This window comes from Aythya marila (assembly GCF_965140915.1).
Source record: "Aythya marila genome assembly, chromosome: 4".
In the NCBI taxonomy this organism is placed as follows: domain Eukaryota; kingdom Metazoa; phylum Chordata; class Aves; order Anseriformes; family Anatidae; genus Aythya; species Aythya marila.
The window spans coordinates 58,186,575-58,203,846 of record NC_139045.1 but is presented as its reverse complement, the minus strand read 5'-3'; the positions used below and the strand labels follow the sequence as shown (position 1 = coordinate 58,203,846).

Sequence of the window (17,272 nt, the reverse complement as noted above, 5' to 3'; positions counted from 1 at the left end):
GGGTCCTCTTGCCACGAGTGCCCAGGGAGATGAGAGCTGACAGCGCTGTTTCTTTTCGGTCCCTCTCAATGCTGCTGGGACTTTTTCCAATGGACCTTGTTCCCACAGCTCACTGACGACACCAAAGAGCACAGCCAGGACCATAAGGCAGAGCTGAGCCAGTGCATCCTGCTGCAAGGTAAGGAGAGGAGCTGTGGCGATGCCCCGTGGTGTCCCGGCAGCTCTCCCCCAAAGCTCAGAAATGGGGGTAAGCTGCTTGCTAATGCAGGATGGGATTTCCTCCCCACAGCTCGGATCTGCCCAGAGGAGACGATCCTGTTCCTGGAGTCCCAGCTGGGCCACGAGAGGGAGGCCGTGCGCGTGGCAGCCCTGGGTCTGCTCGGTGCTCTGGCACGCTGTGACGGTCAGTACTGCGGGGTCAGGGCTTGGAGGGCTCTCTTCCGCCCTCTGGGCTGTGCCTCCACGCATGCCTCACTGGATCTCTTGCAGAGCCCGCGATGGCAGAGAAGCTGCCCCAGGTCGTGGAGGCTGTCAAGTGTGTGTGCAGGGACCCCAGCATCCGGGTGAGCTGTTTTGGGAAGGGACTGTGCCATCGGGGTCGGGGTGGGAGACAAACCTTTTCTCTCAGGGCAGAGGCAGAGCCTGGCAAGGCTGGACTAGAAGGGCTCTGACCTAGCCAGCCATTTCCCCACTCCTTCGTGTTTACCGGAGGGAGGGCTGACGGCGAGAGGTGACGCTGCTGCCAGCATGGGCAGGTCCCCGTGCCCCTGTGCTAACCACACTTGACCCCTGGCAGGTGAGGAGGGCAGTTCTTCACTTCATCAGGGAGCTGCTCAGTGCCAATGCCCAGAGCTGCTCAGCGTGGGATGTTGTGGGCTACATCTTCAGCGAGTTCAGCCAGAGCTCGAGCAGAAGGGTAAGGACAGCGTGCAACATCTTTCCTGGGGAGATCTGCTGCCAGGAGGTTGCACGGGAGCCTGCTGGGGCCACGCCTGAGCCTTCTGGGGCAGGAACTGAGAGCAACCGGGGGGTTCCCAATGTTGTCTTGCAGGCTGCGGGACTCCTGTCTGCCCAGGAAGCCCAGGAAGAAGGAGGTCTCCAAGGGCTGTGCATGGACGTCCTGGGGTCACTGGACATCTCTGTGAGAGGGATGGCCAAAGTAAGTCCTCCTCTGTCCTGCTGCTGCTGCTCCTCTCCTCTCCTTCAGGCCATTTGTTCCTAGCCCCCTTTGCACACCTGAAAGCCCCCCCCAGCATGCTCTGAAGTGCTCCGGGAGATGCACACCATCCTCCCCATCTCTGAGCTGAGGCAGAAATGCTGACGGGCTGAGTTGTCTCATTGCCTACAGCTCCTGTGGCCGAGGCTGCTGATCTATGTGATGCCAGCCAAGTACACGGGCATGCTGATCCCCCTCTCGCGCTGTCTCCATGCCCTGGCTGAGAGAAATGAGCTGACAGCAGGGCACGAGCATCACGAACTGGATCCTGATGTCCTCAACTCCCTGTTGCAAGGTAGGAGTAGCAACTCCCCCAATGAGCTCTGCTGACCTCTGGGTCCGCGTCCTGCAGGGATGGCAGCGTGGCAGGGCACGGTGTGGCTCGGCATCTCACCCAGCATTTCTTTCTCCCCGCAGAGACAACGCTGACTCCGCACAACTTGCTGGCTCACCTGCTGGTGGTGGCGGGGTCTCCTTTTGCGGGCAGTGAACTCCAAGCTGCTGCCTTGCTGGTGATGCAGAGCCTCCACAGCAGGATCCACGGAGCTGTGGGGGCCACGTGGAACACTGAGATTCCCCTGCTGCTGCAGTACCTCCAAGGTAAAGTGCTGCTGGGGAGGGGGAGGGAGGGCATGGCAAGTCAGCTTCCCAGCATGGCTAAGGGGAATCCCCGCCTGGTGCCCAGTGCTTGTTCTGCTGCCGTTTCATTTCCCTTCCGGGGAGCCAGCACTGAAGCTGGGGGGAGCGGTCCCACAGCGATCCATTCATCCCGGCGCATGGATGGGGCCCTTCCTGTCCCCTTGGACAGCGTGCTGGTCCTGGTGGCACCTCCATGGCCCTGCTGGGGCGGTGCTTGTGGGGAGGGACAGACGGCTGCCTCTGGAGCGGGTGCAGCCACCAGCTTCCCTGGGCCAGGCCAGCTTTGCAGCAGCTCTTCTTTTGTGGCTTGGTCCCAAGCAAGGTTTTTTGTCTTCTTTCTAGGAGGAAAGGGGAACATCCCAGACGCTGCCGAGTGGGAGCGCCGTCTGCTTCAGGTACTGCCTGCTCTCCTCACACGGGCCACAGCTCTCGTGGAAGGCCACTCTGGCGTGGCTGTGTGCCTTGGCACTGCCTCTTCCTGCTTGTCAACGGCCAAGAACCATTCGCTTCCTCTCCTGTTCTCTCCTGCAGTTCCTGAGGGCATCCCTGGAAACCATCGGGGATGACGCCTGGACCAAGCGCCTGAGCTGTGCGCTGAGCCAGCGGCTGGACAGCTCTCCCAGCAGCTCTGGGGAGAAGGTCGGTTCCCTGCCCGGCTCTCCCCTGGCAGCGCAGCCACGGGGCCCCTGCCCACGTGCGGGGCTGGGGCTGGGGCTGGGGCTGCAGGCGGTGCTCTGCCCACGAGGGCTGTCTGCGCTGCTTCCCCGGCCCTTGCCCCCCGCGGCCTTTCCCTCCGTGCTGAGCGGGGCTGGCGAAAGCCCATCCCTGCGTCCGGGCTCGGCTGCTCCCCGTGCACTGGTACCTGTCCTGCTCTGGCCCCGTTGCAGCACGCCAGGCTGTTGCTGCATCTCGGGCTCGGCTTTTTCCCTTGCAGGCTTTCCTGTACAAGGCTCTTGGGACGACACTGGGAGCTTGTCAGGAACTCCCACACGTCCAAGAGAACCTGCTGCAACATCTGACGAGAGCACAACCTGAGGAGCCATCTGAGGCCCAGGTGAGCTTCCCTGCCCTGTCCCTGGGCCCTGCTCCAGGCCTTTTCCAGCTCCTCATTGCTGCCCGCCACTGTGGCTGGCCATGTCTGAACGGCTGGGCCTGTGCCAACTGCTCCTCGCTCTTTTGTTGCAGGGAATCATTTCTCTCGTCTGCCAAGCCGCCGACAGCCACTTCGGCCTGGTCTTGGAGACACTGACAACATTTGCTGCCACCTCGTGCAGTGTCCGGGGCTTGAGGGTTTCCAGACACAGGAAGGTGAGGTGTTTGGGGTTTCACTCCCTGGCTTTCTTCCACCTGCTTTTCATCGTGGGCTGTGGGGGGCCATCGGGCGGATGTCTCACAGCATCTCTCACAACGCAGATGACCCAGGCCAGCAGGAGAGCTGAGGCCACTTGCAGTGCTGTCATGCTCGCCCACAGCAGCATGGCACTGCGTGCCTCCAAGGAACAACTGCTCGCCCACGTGGAGGCAGACATCGCGGGCAACATCCTGCTGCTCTCCATCTCCAGCAGCCAGGTGAGAGCTCGGGGAGTGCAGGGGCAGGGCTGCTGGGTGCCCCAACTCCAAGCCCTCCGTGCTAGGGCATCCTGAGCCGGGCCGTCTCTTTCTAAAGGTCCCCCAAGGAATGGTTTGTCCCTGCAGGAAGATCCAAGCCCTTCCCCTAGATTTCCCCTGTGTGCACATGTTCCTCTCGCAGCCCGTGGCCTTTCCTCCAGTTCAAAGGGTTTTCTTCTCTCTTGGGCCCCAGAACTTGCAGACCAATCTTACTCTGGTGCAGAGCATCCTTGAGGTCGGCTGTGCCATCCAAACTGTGGGGAACTTGGGCAGCTTCCATCCTGTCCTGAAGCACAAGCTGCTGCTGATCCTGCAGGTGAGTGCCCAGAGCCAGGGCTGTCTTGCAGGGGAGTTTGGGGCCATGCCAGGAGGCAGGAAGGTCTCCCTCCTGAGCTCCTAGAGCCGTGTCCCCAGATGGTGGGGGGGGCCCTTGGGTGCTGGCAGGCAGTGGCCGTGGCTGGGCAGCTGCTGGGGAGCTGCTCCATCCTGCAGCGCCCCTGTGGGAGCTGCGGGAGCGCTGCAGCCAGTGTCTGGCAGTAGTGCCCGTCCCCAGGCAGTGTGCGAGAGCTCTCCTGTGCCCAATGCCCACTTGGCAAATTTCTCTTGCAGAACTTGCTGAAGACGACTCTCTGGGACTTCCCGGCAGCGTCCCTGCACCTGAAGGTGATTCTGGCCCTGGAGCAGTGGAGGTAAGAGCGAGGAGCTGCGGGGGCTGTGAGGCGGGATGACGTTCCTCCTGTTGGGGAGCTCCCGAAGAGCAGCACTCCCTGCCACAGCCTAGGCTGGTTGGATTTGGGGCTGTCGATGAGGACAAGCCCAGATGCCATGCGACCCTCTCTGGAGAGTGCTAGGAACTCCTCTTTTTTGGCTTCTCCTTGCCAGCAAGCTGGAGATCTCATTCAGCAGCAAGGAAATTTGCAGCCTGCTGTCTGACTGCTGCCGGGCCATCCTGCCACTTCCTTCAGCGGCTGAGCAGATTGGGGAGATCGGGAACGCAGAGGAGGCAGTGCTACAGCTCCAGGTAACTTGCTGTCCCTTCCCTGCCCACCTCCCCAGCACAAGCTGTGTGCTGGCAGCAGCCGTGATCCTGCATCTCCGTCCCTCTCCTCCGCTTTCAGTCTCTGCACATGGCCACGAAGGCTCTGGGCCGGCTCATGGCAGTCCTGCTCAAGACAAAGCCAAGCCCTGTCCACTTCGTAGACATCGCTGAGGTGAGTATCCACGGGGTGATGGGGCAAGCATCCCTCCTGCCACCAGTGGGGACCCTGGGGAGTTAGCAGAGGAGCAGGAACCTCCTGCTGCCACGCCAGGTTTTTGTGAGCTCGGGGAGGCCAAGAAGTGGGCCCTGCAGGGGGCAAAGCCAAGAGGCAGCCCCTGGCTGGCTGCAGGGAAAAGCTCCTGGGTGGGAGCAGGTGCGTCTGAAGAGAGTGGGGCAGTGCCGCAGGGCAGGCCCTCAGGGAAAGTGCCAGGAAGGGAGGGAAATGGAGAGGGATGGCGGGCAGGGAAAGATGCCCCTTGGCAGACAGAGCTGCTCTGCCCCAGGTCCTGTGGTTCTGGCTCTCCTCGGACAATCCGTGGGAGTGCAAGAGGGCCCTGCAGGTCTGCGCCCAGCTGCTGGAGGACTGCAGAGATGGAGTCGCTTTTCAGGTGAGGAAGGATGCCCACCGTGTGCCCCCTGCTCCCTCCCCAACCACCTGCAAGGGCCTGGCAGGGCAGCTCTGCCCAGCTGTGCACGGGCTGTGGGGTCCCCCAGCGCAGCGCTCTGGGGTGGCCCCTCTGCCCAGTCCTGGCCTGAGCAGGGCACGGGTGGGAGACGCAAGGGAGTGCTGGGGCCACCTCCAGCCCTTGTTCTTCCTCTCGCCCCTGCAGACAAGAGGTGCCTACCTGCCGTTTGGCGCCTTGGCGGGATTGCTGGGGCCTCTGACCTGTGAGCCCACGACCAGCTCCCGCCAGCTGGCCGCTGCCTGCCTCAGCTCCCTTCTCCACATCCAAGGTGAGTGTGAGTAGAGCAGGCGCCTGCCAGCCCTCTGCCCCGCCTGGCCCTACCGGGATCCCGCCAGGAGGGAGAGGAGAGGCACGGTGCTCGGCTGCTGTCCTGTCCCCACCCTGTTCGTCCTCCACCTCCCCAGCCACCTGGGGAGGGATCCTGGCAGAGGGCCACCCAGTGCCACCTGCCAGCAGTGTTTCCTGCAGCCGGGGGCACTCAGAACCTGGCAAGGGCCATCCTGCTGCACCGAGTTCAAGACTGACTCCCCTGGCCCCTTCAGCAAAGGCTGGGAAGGGAAGTTCAGTTGCCCTAAGTGGGACTCCCCTTTTCTCCCCATGCTTGTTCCAGCCAAGGCCACGAACAGGGTGTTGGAGACAGACGACCCTGCGAGCTTGTGTGAGGGGCTGAGTGCTCACAGCGACACCTCTCAGCATCTCCAGACCTCCATCCAAATCGCAGAGGTAAAGAGTGCCCTCAAGCTTGCCTTATGTTCTGAAGAGCTGCAGCGGAGCCGTGACGGGATCTCTCCTGGTTCTTGCATCTTTCCAGATCGTTTGCAGAAACTTCCCCAAAGAGCAGGCCGCACACTTCATGAATGTCATCCAGGAGCCCTTCCGGCATGCCAGAGGAAGCCGCGTGCGTGCTGCAGGCAACTGGATGCTCACCTTTCTGGAAACGTGTGGCAAGGACATTGGTCCAGACGTAAGAGACATTTTGCCATGCCTTGGACTTTCTCGCTTTGGCTGTCGCACCACACATCTTGCCATTTGTGTGCTAAAGAAGCTCTCGGTGCAGAGTCAGGGCTCGGGCAGGGTGCTAGGGGTGAAATTTCGCCTTAGAGCGTGAAAGCGTGGCAAGGGAGCAGGCGTGGCTCATGGGCTGAACGTCCATGTTCCCGGAGAAGCGAGGACGTGCCAAGACGTTCTTTCTCCCCTGCTTCTTTCAGGTGCAAGGAATCCTCTCCACTCTGCACACCTGCACAGAGTCCATGCTGGAGCCCTCATTCATGTACTTCGTGCACCATGCGGTGCTGATCCTGGCCCGCCATCACCAGGAGCTCACGATGAACATCATCCTTGAGAAGTTTGTGCCTATGGACAGGTACATGCGCTCCTCCCTTTCCTGCTGGGCTCAGAGAGCCATAGCTTGCCTCCCCTCCCCTAGGGCAATCCAAGGGGAGCAGCAGCTCCTTCTCCTCCACCCAAATGTCGGAGGTGTGCTGGTACCGCTGGGAGGAACCAGGCATCTTCAGCCCGGCTGCTGAAGAAGCGTGAGGTGAAGGCATCCCAGGTCACAGAGCATACGGGCTCACGGTTGCACGTCTCTTGGCAGAAACACACTGGAGCTGTGGAGGACTCTGGGGAGAGACAGCATTGGCATCGGTGTGCTGAAGCACTTAGCGAGGAAGCTGAGGAGAGTGGGAGACGACAGCTCCCAGCCCAGCTCGTCCAGTCGGAGCTTGCACGCCCAGCAGCCTTCTCCGGAGTCCTTGACTGTACGTTCAGTGGCAGAGGCTTTGTGTCTGCTCCCCCACTCCCAGTCCAAGGGCAAGGCATTGGGTGCCCTTTGCAAGAATCTCCGGGCACTGCCAGGACACTGCTGCAGTGTCTCAGTGGTAGCAGCTCGGGACAGCCGGGACAGCCGCTGCTCCCAGGCTGCAAGGCTGTCCTGGAGACGGGGCGTGCAGGCAGTAGAAGTGCCCAAGGCAGCCAGCGGGCCGGGGCTGGTGGCAAAGCTCTTGTTTAACGGGTGCTTCTCGGGTGGTCTCATTTCCCTGCAGGTCACCTGTGCAATCTCCGAAATGGTGTCCATGCAGTCCAAGGAGGGGGTCCAGAGCTTGCTTCCCTCCCTCCTCCCTGGGCTCCTGCTGCAGCTCAGCAAGGCACTGGGGGAAGAGATGCTGTTTGCGCCCCTCAGCCCCTGGAGAGGGCACACTGAGGATCAGCGGCAAGAGGGCAACGTGTGCAGGTCAGGAGCAGGAGGGGCAGGGCAAGGGGGGCTTGAATTGCCTAGCCAAGCATGGTTGGTTGTTTTCTGTCCTGCTTCCTAGGCGGGAGGCCACTCGAGGCTGCAGATTTGCTTTTTTCCTCCCATCCCTGTTTGTTTGGAGCTTGGGATGAGTGAAGAAGCGGCTTGTAAAGCTGCTGAGTATTCTTGCTCCGCTAAGTCTTCCCCTGCGGAACACTGCTCTGATCTGAGACTTCTGTGGCTCTTGCTCTTTCCCCAGGCCTTTTTGCGAGACTCTCATGTCAGTGCTGAGCAAATGCGCTGAGAAGAACTGGCTGACCCCGTTCTGGAGGCAGAAAATGTCGGCGCTGCTGGAGAGCCCCCGCACTTATGCCGAGGGCATGTGCCTTCTGACGAGGTGAGAGCCCCAGGGCAGCATCTCGCCTTCCTCTCGGTGGCTGCGCCCAGGGGAACGGCTGCCGGGGCCCTTTCCTGCGTGCTCGGGGAGCTCTGTGCAGGGCAGAGCAGCGCCTGTGCTGGAGGAGGGGAAGTCCGCGGTGGCAGCCTGCAGCCTTCCCACTTGACCGGGCGTTGCCCCTTGTGCTCTTTGTGCAGTGTCCTGGTCCGTGCCCAGCTCGTCTCCCGGGAGCTGATTGAGATCTTCTCCCAGTGGCTGTGCTGCCCGTCAGCAAACCTGCAGCTGACGGCCATGGCGTTCTTTGCTGAGGTGAGGCAGTAGGAGGGCAGGGGGGCTCCCCAGGGCTTTTCTGAAAGAGATTGCTGCTTGGGCTGCCTCTTGCTGTGGGGAGAGATGAGAAGCAAGCGTCACCATCGAGACTCCTTTGTCCGAAGCCTGCTTGTGTGCTGTGCCTGGGCTGAGGTTGTATCCTGACTCTCGTGGCTGTGTTGCTCTGTTGCAGCTGATGAAGGAGCCGCCTCTTGAGAAGAGGAACGTCCTGAAGACTCTGCGTGTCTTGGCTGAGAAAGCACACCACCAAAGCAGCACCATAAGGCAGCTGGCAGCGAGAGCTCTGGGCAACGCAGCCGGCAGCATGCCCGTGGAGGTGAGACGGATTTCCCTGCGCTCTGACTGCAGGGATATTCCCCTCCCTAGCAAGACCCCGGGGGAGAGCTGCTTCAAGGGCCTGGACAGAGCGGCAAAGGCAAAAGCAGGGCTCCTTCCTAAGGCCACGCTCCCTTCCCTGATGCCAGCAGGGCTGCCGAGGGCAAATTGGGTGCCAAATGTCAGAGGAACAGTGCTTTGGAACAGAGCTGTCAGCCACGGAAAGAAAGAGCAGCCCTTGGAGGCAGGGAGAGCCCTAAGTCTGTGCATGTCTGTGGCTTTGCAGATGCGGAAGCACGGGAGACAAGTTGTCCAGGTGCTGCAACAGAGCCTGGCGGACACTGCCTGTCCCGAGGTGGTTGCAGAAAGCATGCTGGCGCTAGCTGAGCTCGTGAGGGTGCTGCAGGCGGTGAACTTGGGATCGGCCTTTGAAGACATCGCCAGGTCCACCAAGATGTTCTTCGAGTCTGTGAGTGAACCCAGCTCTTCCTGCCGCTGCTCTGAGAAGCGTGGGGTGGGCAGGGGCCTGCACGCACCGCCTGGACAGCCTCTGCTGGCTGAGTGTCTGCTTCGGCCTCGTTACCCAGCTGACAAACGGCTTTCTGGTTGCAGGAAGAAGAGTGCCTTCGCTACTCGGCCTTGCGCCTCTATTCAGTCCTGGCCTCCTCAGCCTCGACCAAGCGGTCGTTCTTTGCCGGAGAAGTGGCGGAAACATGGGTCAGCCTTTTCCTGCACCTCCGGGATCCCGACTTTGCAGTTGCCAGCGTAAGTGCCCTTGGAGCTTGCTCCCAAAGCCCCAGAAAGCTGCGTGGCCACGGCCGAGGCATTCTGTCACTCCTGCCTGCTCAGCGGCTGCCGGGCGTCTCTGCAGATCCCCCCTAAAAGTGTTCCAGCGAGCCTTCTGCTGTGCTGCCCAGGGCAGTCTTACCAGCGAGCATCTCAGGCCTCTGGGCCCTTTTGCTGGCCACGCGCCTTCGTGCCTGCCTTTGCCTCCTGGAGCTGCTGCTCCCCTGGGAGCGGGCAATGGGGAGCAAGCCCATGGATTCGGCCGCCAGGCAGCAGGACTGGGTCGGGTGCCGGCCTAAGGGATGGAGCAGGTCCCCTCTGCTGCCGCCAGTGCATTCCCCTGCCAGCGAGTGCCCCTCGGGCAGCCCCCCGCCGGGTGGAGCTCAGCAGCACATGGCTGGCTGAGCTCCCTGGGCAGGTCCCAGATGCTGCTGGAGGAGGAATGACGGCACAACTCTCTTTTTCAGATGTGCAAGATCACCTTCAGTCTCTGTGTTCCATTTATGGGGCTGAGGCAGCCACAGGAGATCATCTCTCTCTCCGAGAGGCTGGGTGCACGAGAGCTGCAGGATGCGCTCTGCAGTTACCTGGTAAGTAAGCTGTGCTCCAGCGAGACGTCAGGGCCCTGCGGCCCTGCCCTGGCTCCCTCAGGGGAGTGTGCGGTGATGCACGTGGGGCTGGCCGGGACTGGGACATGGCCATCCCTCCTGGCCACCCACTGCCTCTCATTTCCCCCTGCGGCCCACCCAGCCAGCTGGCTGAGGGGCAACAGAAGGCATCTTTTTGGACCCCTGTGAACTTGTGCCTTCCTGTCTTGCCCTAGGCCAGAAACGCCCCCACCATGTTGGAGAGGCTCCGTACCGTAGCCAGGAGAGGCTGCCTAGAGAACGGTCAGAGGCTGCACCCGTCGACCTTCGAAACCCTTGGTGAGAGCCCGCACTGGAACTTACCACTCCCTTTCCTGACCAGAGAGCTGTAGGGGCCTCTGCTTTCTCTTTCCTCTTTCCTCTGGGCCCTGCCTTTGCAGAACAGGGCAGACACCGTGCTGTGTCCCATGGGCTGAAGACGGGGTAGACAGGGACGCAGGGCTTTGCCTTGCAACCTGCTTTCGAGTTCCTTCAAAAGCTTGAGCAACCATCAAGGAGTGATCTGGAGAGCCTTGCACAGTGGCTCCCCAAGCATGTGTCCCAGCTGGAGGGCAGGGCTGGAAGCCAGGGCTGTGGAGCGGTGCTCTGATGGTTGCCTCTTTGCTCTGTACTGTAGCTGCCATCCTGGCAAGGAGAAGAAGGAAATGAGGCTCCGACAGATAGCAGGTTGCTTCACATGGGGCTGAGCTCCAGATCCGTGGGGCTGGGCAGAGGTCAGAGCCCAGAAGCAGCCCGGCAAATGCCCAGCACCAGGGGCCGGCCAGCCAGGGGGGAGCAGCTCCAGGGTGGCAGGGGGCACAGCTGCCTGGGCTGGCTGCTCACAGCTCTGTCTGTCTTGTTGCAGCTTTCCGGGGCCTGAGCAGCACTGAGGACACCCGAGTACGGAGAAGGCAGACAAGGCCCTCTGTGACTGTGGCACGCTTTGGCAATAAAACTCTGTACATGTACGTGGTCTCACCGCTCGCTGTGTCCTTGGGGAAATCCAACTCAATGTGGCCTCACCTCTGCAGACAAAGGGTCTTTTTCGTAGGGCCCGGGGGGCACGTTGGGGCCTGTGGGGAAAAGCCTGGCAGGATGCACAAATGGGTTCTGAAGGAATTGGTGGACCTAACTGTGAGGCCTCCCAGGATTATCCAGCAAATGTCACCGCAATCAGGAGAGGCTGCTGACAAACGGGAGAAAGCAAACGTCGCCCATCCAAATTTGTTTCTCTAAAACTTCCCTGAAAAAGCAACTGCTTGCCACTCCTGTTCCCAATGTGTCCATTTCGTGAGAAGTGCAGAGAACGTATACTACTACTACCTGGATCTTATATCTACGTATACTACTACCTGGATCTTACCTTTTTCCCCCAGGTTTCACTAAAGAGCCCTTTGCACATTCCAGGAACTCATCTTGGGCATCTTTGGAAAACTGCTCTCCAAAGCAGTTCTCAACATACGCTTCTGGGATGGTTTTACTCAGGTGGGCAGCTGAGCTCCACCACAACCGCTCTCTCACTCCCCCTCCTCCAAGGGGAACAGGGAGAAAAGAGGATGCAAAGGGCTTGAGGGTTGAGATAAGGACGGGGAGATTGCTCAATAATGATCGTGACAGGCAAAACAGAGTAGGGAGACAGTGAAAATGCTGGAGACTGTGAGGAGAACGTGTGGCATTGTCATTGAGCCAGGGCAGGGCCACAGGGCCCTGACATCTTGCTGGAGCACAGCTTACTTACCAGGTAACTGCAGAGCGCATCCTGCATCTGGGGACTGGTGTACAGCCACTGCAGGAGAAACATTCTCTGTGGGCTTGTACAGAGTAGGAATCTCACCCACTCCTATCAAACCAAACGTCAACCAGTAGGTAGGCCATTCACAAGCCTAAGATTGCTTCTGTCTTTACCTCATAGAAGAGGATGGAGTTTGGAAAAATGAAGAAAGAAGTAAGTAGGAGTAAATCAGAAAAAGGAATAAGAAAACCAGGGAATGAAAAAGGGGAAATAGAAAAGAAAGCATAATGAAAGAATGATAAGGAAGAACAATTTTTCTATCAAGGAGGAAAAGAAAAAGGAAAAGGGAAAAAAGAGACAAAAGAAATATTAAAGAAGACAAAGTGGATCAGGGAAAGACGAATGTCAGGCCACTGGGTTTTGCGTAGCTTCATGTGTGTCTTGTTATGCAAATAAACTGTTTTGCATATATAAGAATAACTACAAACATCAGATTAAAAAATAATCTAATACTTCTAATTGAAACTAATTTAATACCACTTTTGAATGAAATCTTGTGTTTATTTAAAAGAAAAGCTTCCCACAAATATAGCTATGACTGTATGACCTCACCTGTGTCTGAGACGGATGTGTCTCTTGGGGATAGCTGGTACAGTCTCCAATGCTTATGTACTCTTCAGCCCCCTTGATGAGCCTAAAAATTAGTTCATATTATAATAATTACATGATTTAGGAGCAGAAGGCTTTCAAATACAGGGTTCCATGAATGGGTCTGATGGCTTGTGCACACACCTACCTCACATGCAGCCCCTTGACCTAGCTGTCTAGGTTTGTTTCCAAACACTCATAAATTAATCTATGAGTAAGGACTGTCTTAACACCCTTTTTGAGTTCTCACATTGAAGGCCTTTGCATGTTTCACTGTTAACTTTATATTTCTTGAAACATACCGTTTTCCCCATAATTTTAGCATTACTACCATGGAGATTTGATGCACAGAACTATTTATAAAATATTTAGATAGAAAATTATTCAATATTCATTAACTAATTTAAAAAACAAAGCAGCAGAACTCAAGGTCTGTCTTTGGAATATCTCAAAGAGATTTCTAAGGACAAAAGTAAGCATGGTTATACTTACTCACAGTTTACTAGTAGATTTAAAAGTGTTTCATGCTATACAAGTATGGCGTCTAGTTTCTTTCTAATAGAACTCCCCCCCCCCCCCCCAAAAAAAAAAAGCCTTCTCTTTCCTCATCATTATTAAAAATTTTGTCTACTTACAAACTTAGAGCGTTGCTGGGATTTTGGTCATTCTTACTATACTTTATAAAATTATTGTCTACTGTCATGGATTTTTTCCTTGTCTTTTGTTTCTATTATCATTTTTTCTGTGCTTGTCACATTCATTCTATTTGTATTACTATCTATATCACCACTTCCCATTTTTATGGCTCCAAATACAATTCATTATTCACATGAATAATATATATTATTTCTAATTGCTAATTTTATTTTATCACTGAAATGGGATGACATTTAGCCAAATATTTTCTTGATTGTGAAACTAATTTTTTTGGTCCGTGACTGAAATATATGCCTGAATTTAGAAGGCCAGGAGTAAATTTTAAAGAAAACCTCACTCACATCAACAAAAAAAACTACCCATATTTTATCCAAGACTAAGTAAAAGACAAATATAGCTGCCTGTTTTGTACAACATATTCACATTTTGTTGCATCAGAATTCTACAGTCAGGGAAATAAATTTGTAGGTGAAAATATTTAATTGCATGTTAAATACAGTTTCTACTATTCTCAGTGAAAAATATGAAACCAAGTATTAAGAATCATTAGTGGTGTAGGATAATTAAAGTCTATACGTAACTGAGGATTTCTTATCTGCAAGTTTACTGTAGAGAGCTCCTTGGATTTCTAAAACAAATCATTGGGGACTGGACAAATGATATTTACACTCTTTTAATTACCCACTGAGATTAGTGTTTGTGGTCTATGTAAGTAGGTCACAAACATAGCAATGGAAATTAATCGTGCTATAGAACGGCAACAATTCATATGTTTTCTAGTCATAATTCTGGTAGTGTTTTCAAGATAAGCCTCCTTAAATAATTTATTTTTAAGAAGATCTATTAACAACATTAAAAGGATGCTTAAAAAACAGAACAAAACACCACTCTCAGTGGAAGTCATTTCTCTCTGCATTTATCAATTTTTACTTTGCTGTACAATTGCTACCATTCTAAGAGATACAGAGTCAGCACTCCATCATATATGCTCTCTGCGAAGAATGCATGCCCTTACTTGATTTTTTCTTCATTTTCAAGTAGAACAAATGGGACGTATGTCACTAGGAAAGTGTTCCGACCCTATTTTTTATGTCAGCTGTTACGCCAAGTTCAATAGAAATGTGCTGGACATGGGCACACACGTGTAATTCTTTTTTACCGTGCTCCAAACTTCGTTACTTTGCAATGTGCTTGCTGTCAGACAGTTCTTGCAACAGTGCTGGCACAACACAATGCTCTGCAAATGTCAGCAAAGAGCCCTGCCACATGCTGCAGCTTCTGGCAGCCCCCCACCCACCCCCGTTAGGCTCAAAATCACACGATTTTAAGGAATTACCAACTGGCATGGGGTTTTTCTTTCATTATGCCCATTCGTTTTAGTTATTACATTAGTTCCATTTCCACAGTCATAGTTACACTAGTATATCAGCATTTCCCACTTCAGTTGTTTTCAGTGCATTAAAAATTACTCATAAATATTGTTTCATGATCAAATTTGGCATAACTTGCTTTACAGGTCAAGCAAACACATTTTTCTTCCACAGACTAAAAGCAAAATCTGTTTGATCATATTCAAGCCATTCCATTAGTTGAAAAACATTTAGGCTTATTAATTTGGAGACAGCGTGCCAAGTTCTGCTGTTATTTATACCACTGTTAATCCAGAGTAACCCAACTGTATTCAGTAGATTAGTTTGAAGTTATATCTGTTTCTATTTAAAAAAAAAAAAAAAAAAAAGTCAAAAATTAGCCCCTTTAAGCTTTTAAAAAAAGGGCAGGGGGAGAAAAGGGTGGGAAAGGAGAGGAAAGACACACTCATTAGAAAAACTTGCCTGCTCTTTTCGTGGTCAAAACGAGTTGGGGTATGATGCTTTGTTGCTGTGATACTTGCCCCAGGAAGGACAGCAATTGTAAATGCAATTCCCGGTGATACTTCTGCATTTCCAGTTCAGCTATGAATTTATTTTATTTAAATTATTGAGTAGCAAGAGGAAACTGGTGTCTCAAGGAGTAAGGCTGCCTCTCCTGAGTAAACTAACCTATTTCCCATATGGAAGCAGTGATTAACACATGAAGGCAGTTTCTGCACTACGTTCAGACACAAGCCATCTAGATCACAAGAAAACCTTGAAGGTAAGTTTAACTATTCTGAAACCTGGTAACCTCTATCTGGCGCTAAAGGCATTTTACAAGATCAACACCTGCCATCAGGGTGTCTTCTCAGCCACATCTCCTGCTCAAGAATGCAATACCTTAACTTCTGCAATGATGTTTTAGAATACTTTGATCCAGGTCATCTATCTGGGGATCAAACACATCATGCTGGAATAACTCCTCGGTAGGTTTTCAAGGTTGCAAATACTGAAGAGCTGTTCCCAGGGAGGTCTCAGGCCTTTGCACATTACTTAGAGGATTTCAGGATTCCACAGCTGTACAAATCCTTTAATTAAAATTCCTCTGTGCACATTTTAAGGTAGGCTATGGTGTTCTTGATGTAGATGTGTTGGTTAACTGTTCCTTCCCTCTCCTACTCAAAACCCCATCAGCTTTGACAGGTGATAGTAGCCACCTCTGCTACTGAGCTGCGTTTTTTGGCACCTTCCTGAGTGTCTGCATAGTCATACATCTCTTTGACAAGGATATTCCTGCTGCCTTCTGTTTGATAGCCGTGCCACTGACGGATTCCTTCTCCAAAATCCAGCAAGAAAACCCTTCCAACCCAAATGAAGATCAATAGCACCACACCTGAAGTTTTGATAAATACTTTTGATCGACCAATAATGACTAATTGCTTCGGGAGAGCACAGTAACTCTGATGACACTCATTTATCAGACAAGGGAGAAGAGAAACTTGGACCTTTATAGCAAAGTCAGCCATCTCACTTTAGCACCTATATTTTATTTTATACAGAGTAGGTCAGCAAAGAGAGCCCCTCCTACCCTGTTCACATTAATAGGTAAGCCTCTCTGAAGGCTGAGTGAGTAGCATGGATCTCAAAATGCATTTTGTGTTCATGCCCATGGGAGAATGATCCTGCTTGGGGGCATACAGAGCTGGTAGCTGCACTTCTCTCAAAACTGAAATGGCTGTGGCTGAGATATGGGCCCTCCTACCATTGTCCCTAACTGGGGGGAACCTTCCCAAAGTAAGGCACAGCTCTCCCTACCTTCTGCTGGAGACGTAGGACCTACCTGCTGCTCCGGCTGGTTCTGCCATGGAGCACAGGACACCCCGCAGCTGCAGTATCCAGGCTGACCTGAGGGTGGAAGTCCTGCAGAAGGAAAAGGGAGGCACAGAGGCAAGTTTCTGAGACGATGAAAACCCAAGAACACTGCCAAGGCCCAAATGTGGTGTTGCTCTGGAGGAAATACCTTGCTGTACTCTTCCTGAGGCACACAGTAGTTGTGCTTCTGTCCTCTCCCCAGGTGTTAGTGAACCAAAGGCAGTAAATGGGCACAGCTGCTCTCTGTGGGCTGGGGAAATAGCAGGTACAACTCTTCCCTCCCTCAGATGTGTGCTCCATCTTGCCATATGTTAAAGCAACGCTAAGCCTGCAAACTTCTGTGCTGATTGACTGCTTTTGTTATTTCAAGATCTTTTGACCTGACAAGGACATCACATCAGGACTTTCTGTGCTGGCTTCTATAGGCTTCATCTCAACTGACAGTGAATTAAACCTCAGTGTTTTGCTCAGATTCAGGGCTTTGATTTACAGTCTCTGAATTCAAGGTCTGGCCGCTGAAGACCTTCCTGCATCCATCCTGCCTCTCTACTAGGGGTTAGCAGGGATGGCAGCATGGACCTTGTGTCTGCTCTTAGGTGCCACAGCTCATGTATGGCCTGGTGGATCAATTCCAGCCATCACTGCTCTAGTTCACGCAGTAGTTTATGGCTTCATGCTGAGTGCTAGCTCTGGGACCTAAGGAGCAAATGCACTACACGCTCTGTCTTTCCTGTGCTGCAAAGTGACACCTTATCTCAGAAGGCACGGCGGTCAGAGGGGTGATAATCTTTCAGTTACCACAGAAAAACTGTTCAGGACTGGAGGATCAGAGCACTTGGACACAAGAGGGAATGAGCGATTGTCTCTGCGGTCAGCTCACTGTTAAATTTACCGCTGTCTGCTTACACATCTCCATGTAGCTCCAGAGAGGAAGCCACTTACCTGACACCTGCAAGATTTCATGCTGTGCACAGGCTTGAGTAAAACGCTCTCGATTTCAGGGTGGTGGCCACAGTGGTCGGCAGCCTGCGAGACAAACCTGCTTGGCATCCAAGGGAGAAAAGGCTGCACTGGACCTCTCCCTTTCCGTAGAAACACCATGTCTGAGCTGGCAGGCTGCAGCAGCTGATGCTCCATCT

General features: G+C 54.1%; 1 protein-coding gene across 1 annotated transcript in view; it reads left to right on the top strand.

Annotated features, from left to right (window-relative positions):
- The window catches only part of LOC309877822 (maestro heat-like repeat-containing protein family member 2B), a gene marked incomplete at both ends in the record, with an annotated part of 31,763 nt that overhangs the window by 3,845 nt on the left and 10,646 nt on the right, over nucleotides 1–17,272 (top strand). The window contains 28 exons of the mRNA XM_082759586.1: nucleotides 109–178; nucleotides 290–403; nucleotides 490–563; nucleotides 797–916; nucleotides 1,052–1,159; nucleotides 1,349–1,511; nucleotides 1,634–2,250; nucleotides 2,387–2,494; nucleotides 2,790–2,909; nucleotides 3,041–3,163; nucleotides 3,269–3,424; nucleotides 3,657–3,779; nucleotides 4,073–4,152; nucleotides 4,346–4,484; nucleotides 4,582–4,674; nucleotides 5,006–5,110; nucleotides 5,333–5,456; nucleotides 5,799–5,911; nucleotides 6,000–6,152; nucleotides 6,397–6,551; nucleotides 6,783–6,945; nucleotides 7,231–7,418; nucleotides 7,678–7,815; nucleotides 8,013–8,124; nucleotides 8,318–8,461; nucleotides 8,747–8,929; nucleotides 9,073–9,225; nucleotides 9,714–9,836. Of these exons, the coding sequence (XP_082615712.1) occupies nucleotides 109–178; nucleotides 290–403; nucleotides 490–563; nucleotides 797–916; nucleotides 1,052–1,159; nucleotides 1,349–1,511; nucleotides 1,634–2,250; nucleotides 2,387–2,494; nucleotides 2,790–2,909; nucleotides 3,041–3,163; nucleotides 3,269–3,424; nucleotides 3,657–3,779; nucleotides 4,073–4,152; nucleotides 4,346–4,484; nucleotides 4,582–4,674; nucleotides 5,006–5,110; nucleotides 5,333–5,456; nucleotides 5,799–5,911; nucleotides 6,000–6,152; nucleotides 6,397–6,551; nucleotides 6,783–6,945; nucleotides 7,231–7,418; nucleotides 7,678–7,815; nucleotides 8,013–8,124; nucleotides 8,318–8,461; nucleotides 8,747–8,929; nucleotides 9,073–9,225; nucleotides 9,714–9,836 (4,062 nt within the window). The remainder of the gene's footprint in view (nucleotides 1–108; nucleotides 179–289; nucleotides 404–489; nucleotides 564–796; nucleotides 917–1,051; nucleotides 1,160–1,348; nucleotides 1,512–1,633; nucleotides 2,251–2,386; nucleotides 2,495–2,789; nucleotides 2,910–3,040; nucleotides 3,164–3,268; nucleotides 3,425–3,656; nucleotides 3,780–4,072; nucleotides 4,153–4,345; nucleotides 4,485–4,581; nucleotides 4,675–5,005; nucleotides 5,111–5,332; nucleotides 5,457–5,798; nucleotides 5,912–5,999; nucleotides 6,153–6,396; nucleotides 6,552–6,782; nucleotides 6,946–7,230; nucleotides 7,419–7,677; nucleotides 7,816–8,012; nucleotides 8,125–8,317; nucleotides 8,462–8,746; nucleotides 8,930–9,072; nucleotides 9,226–9,713; nucleotides 9,837–17,272) is intronic.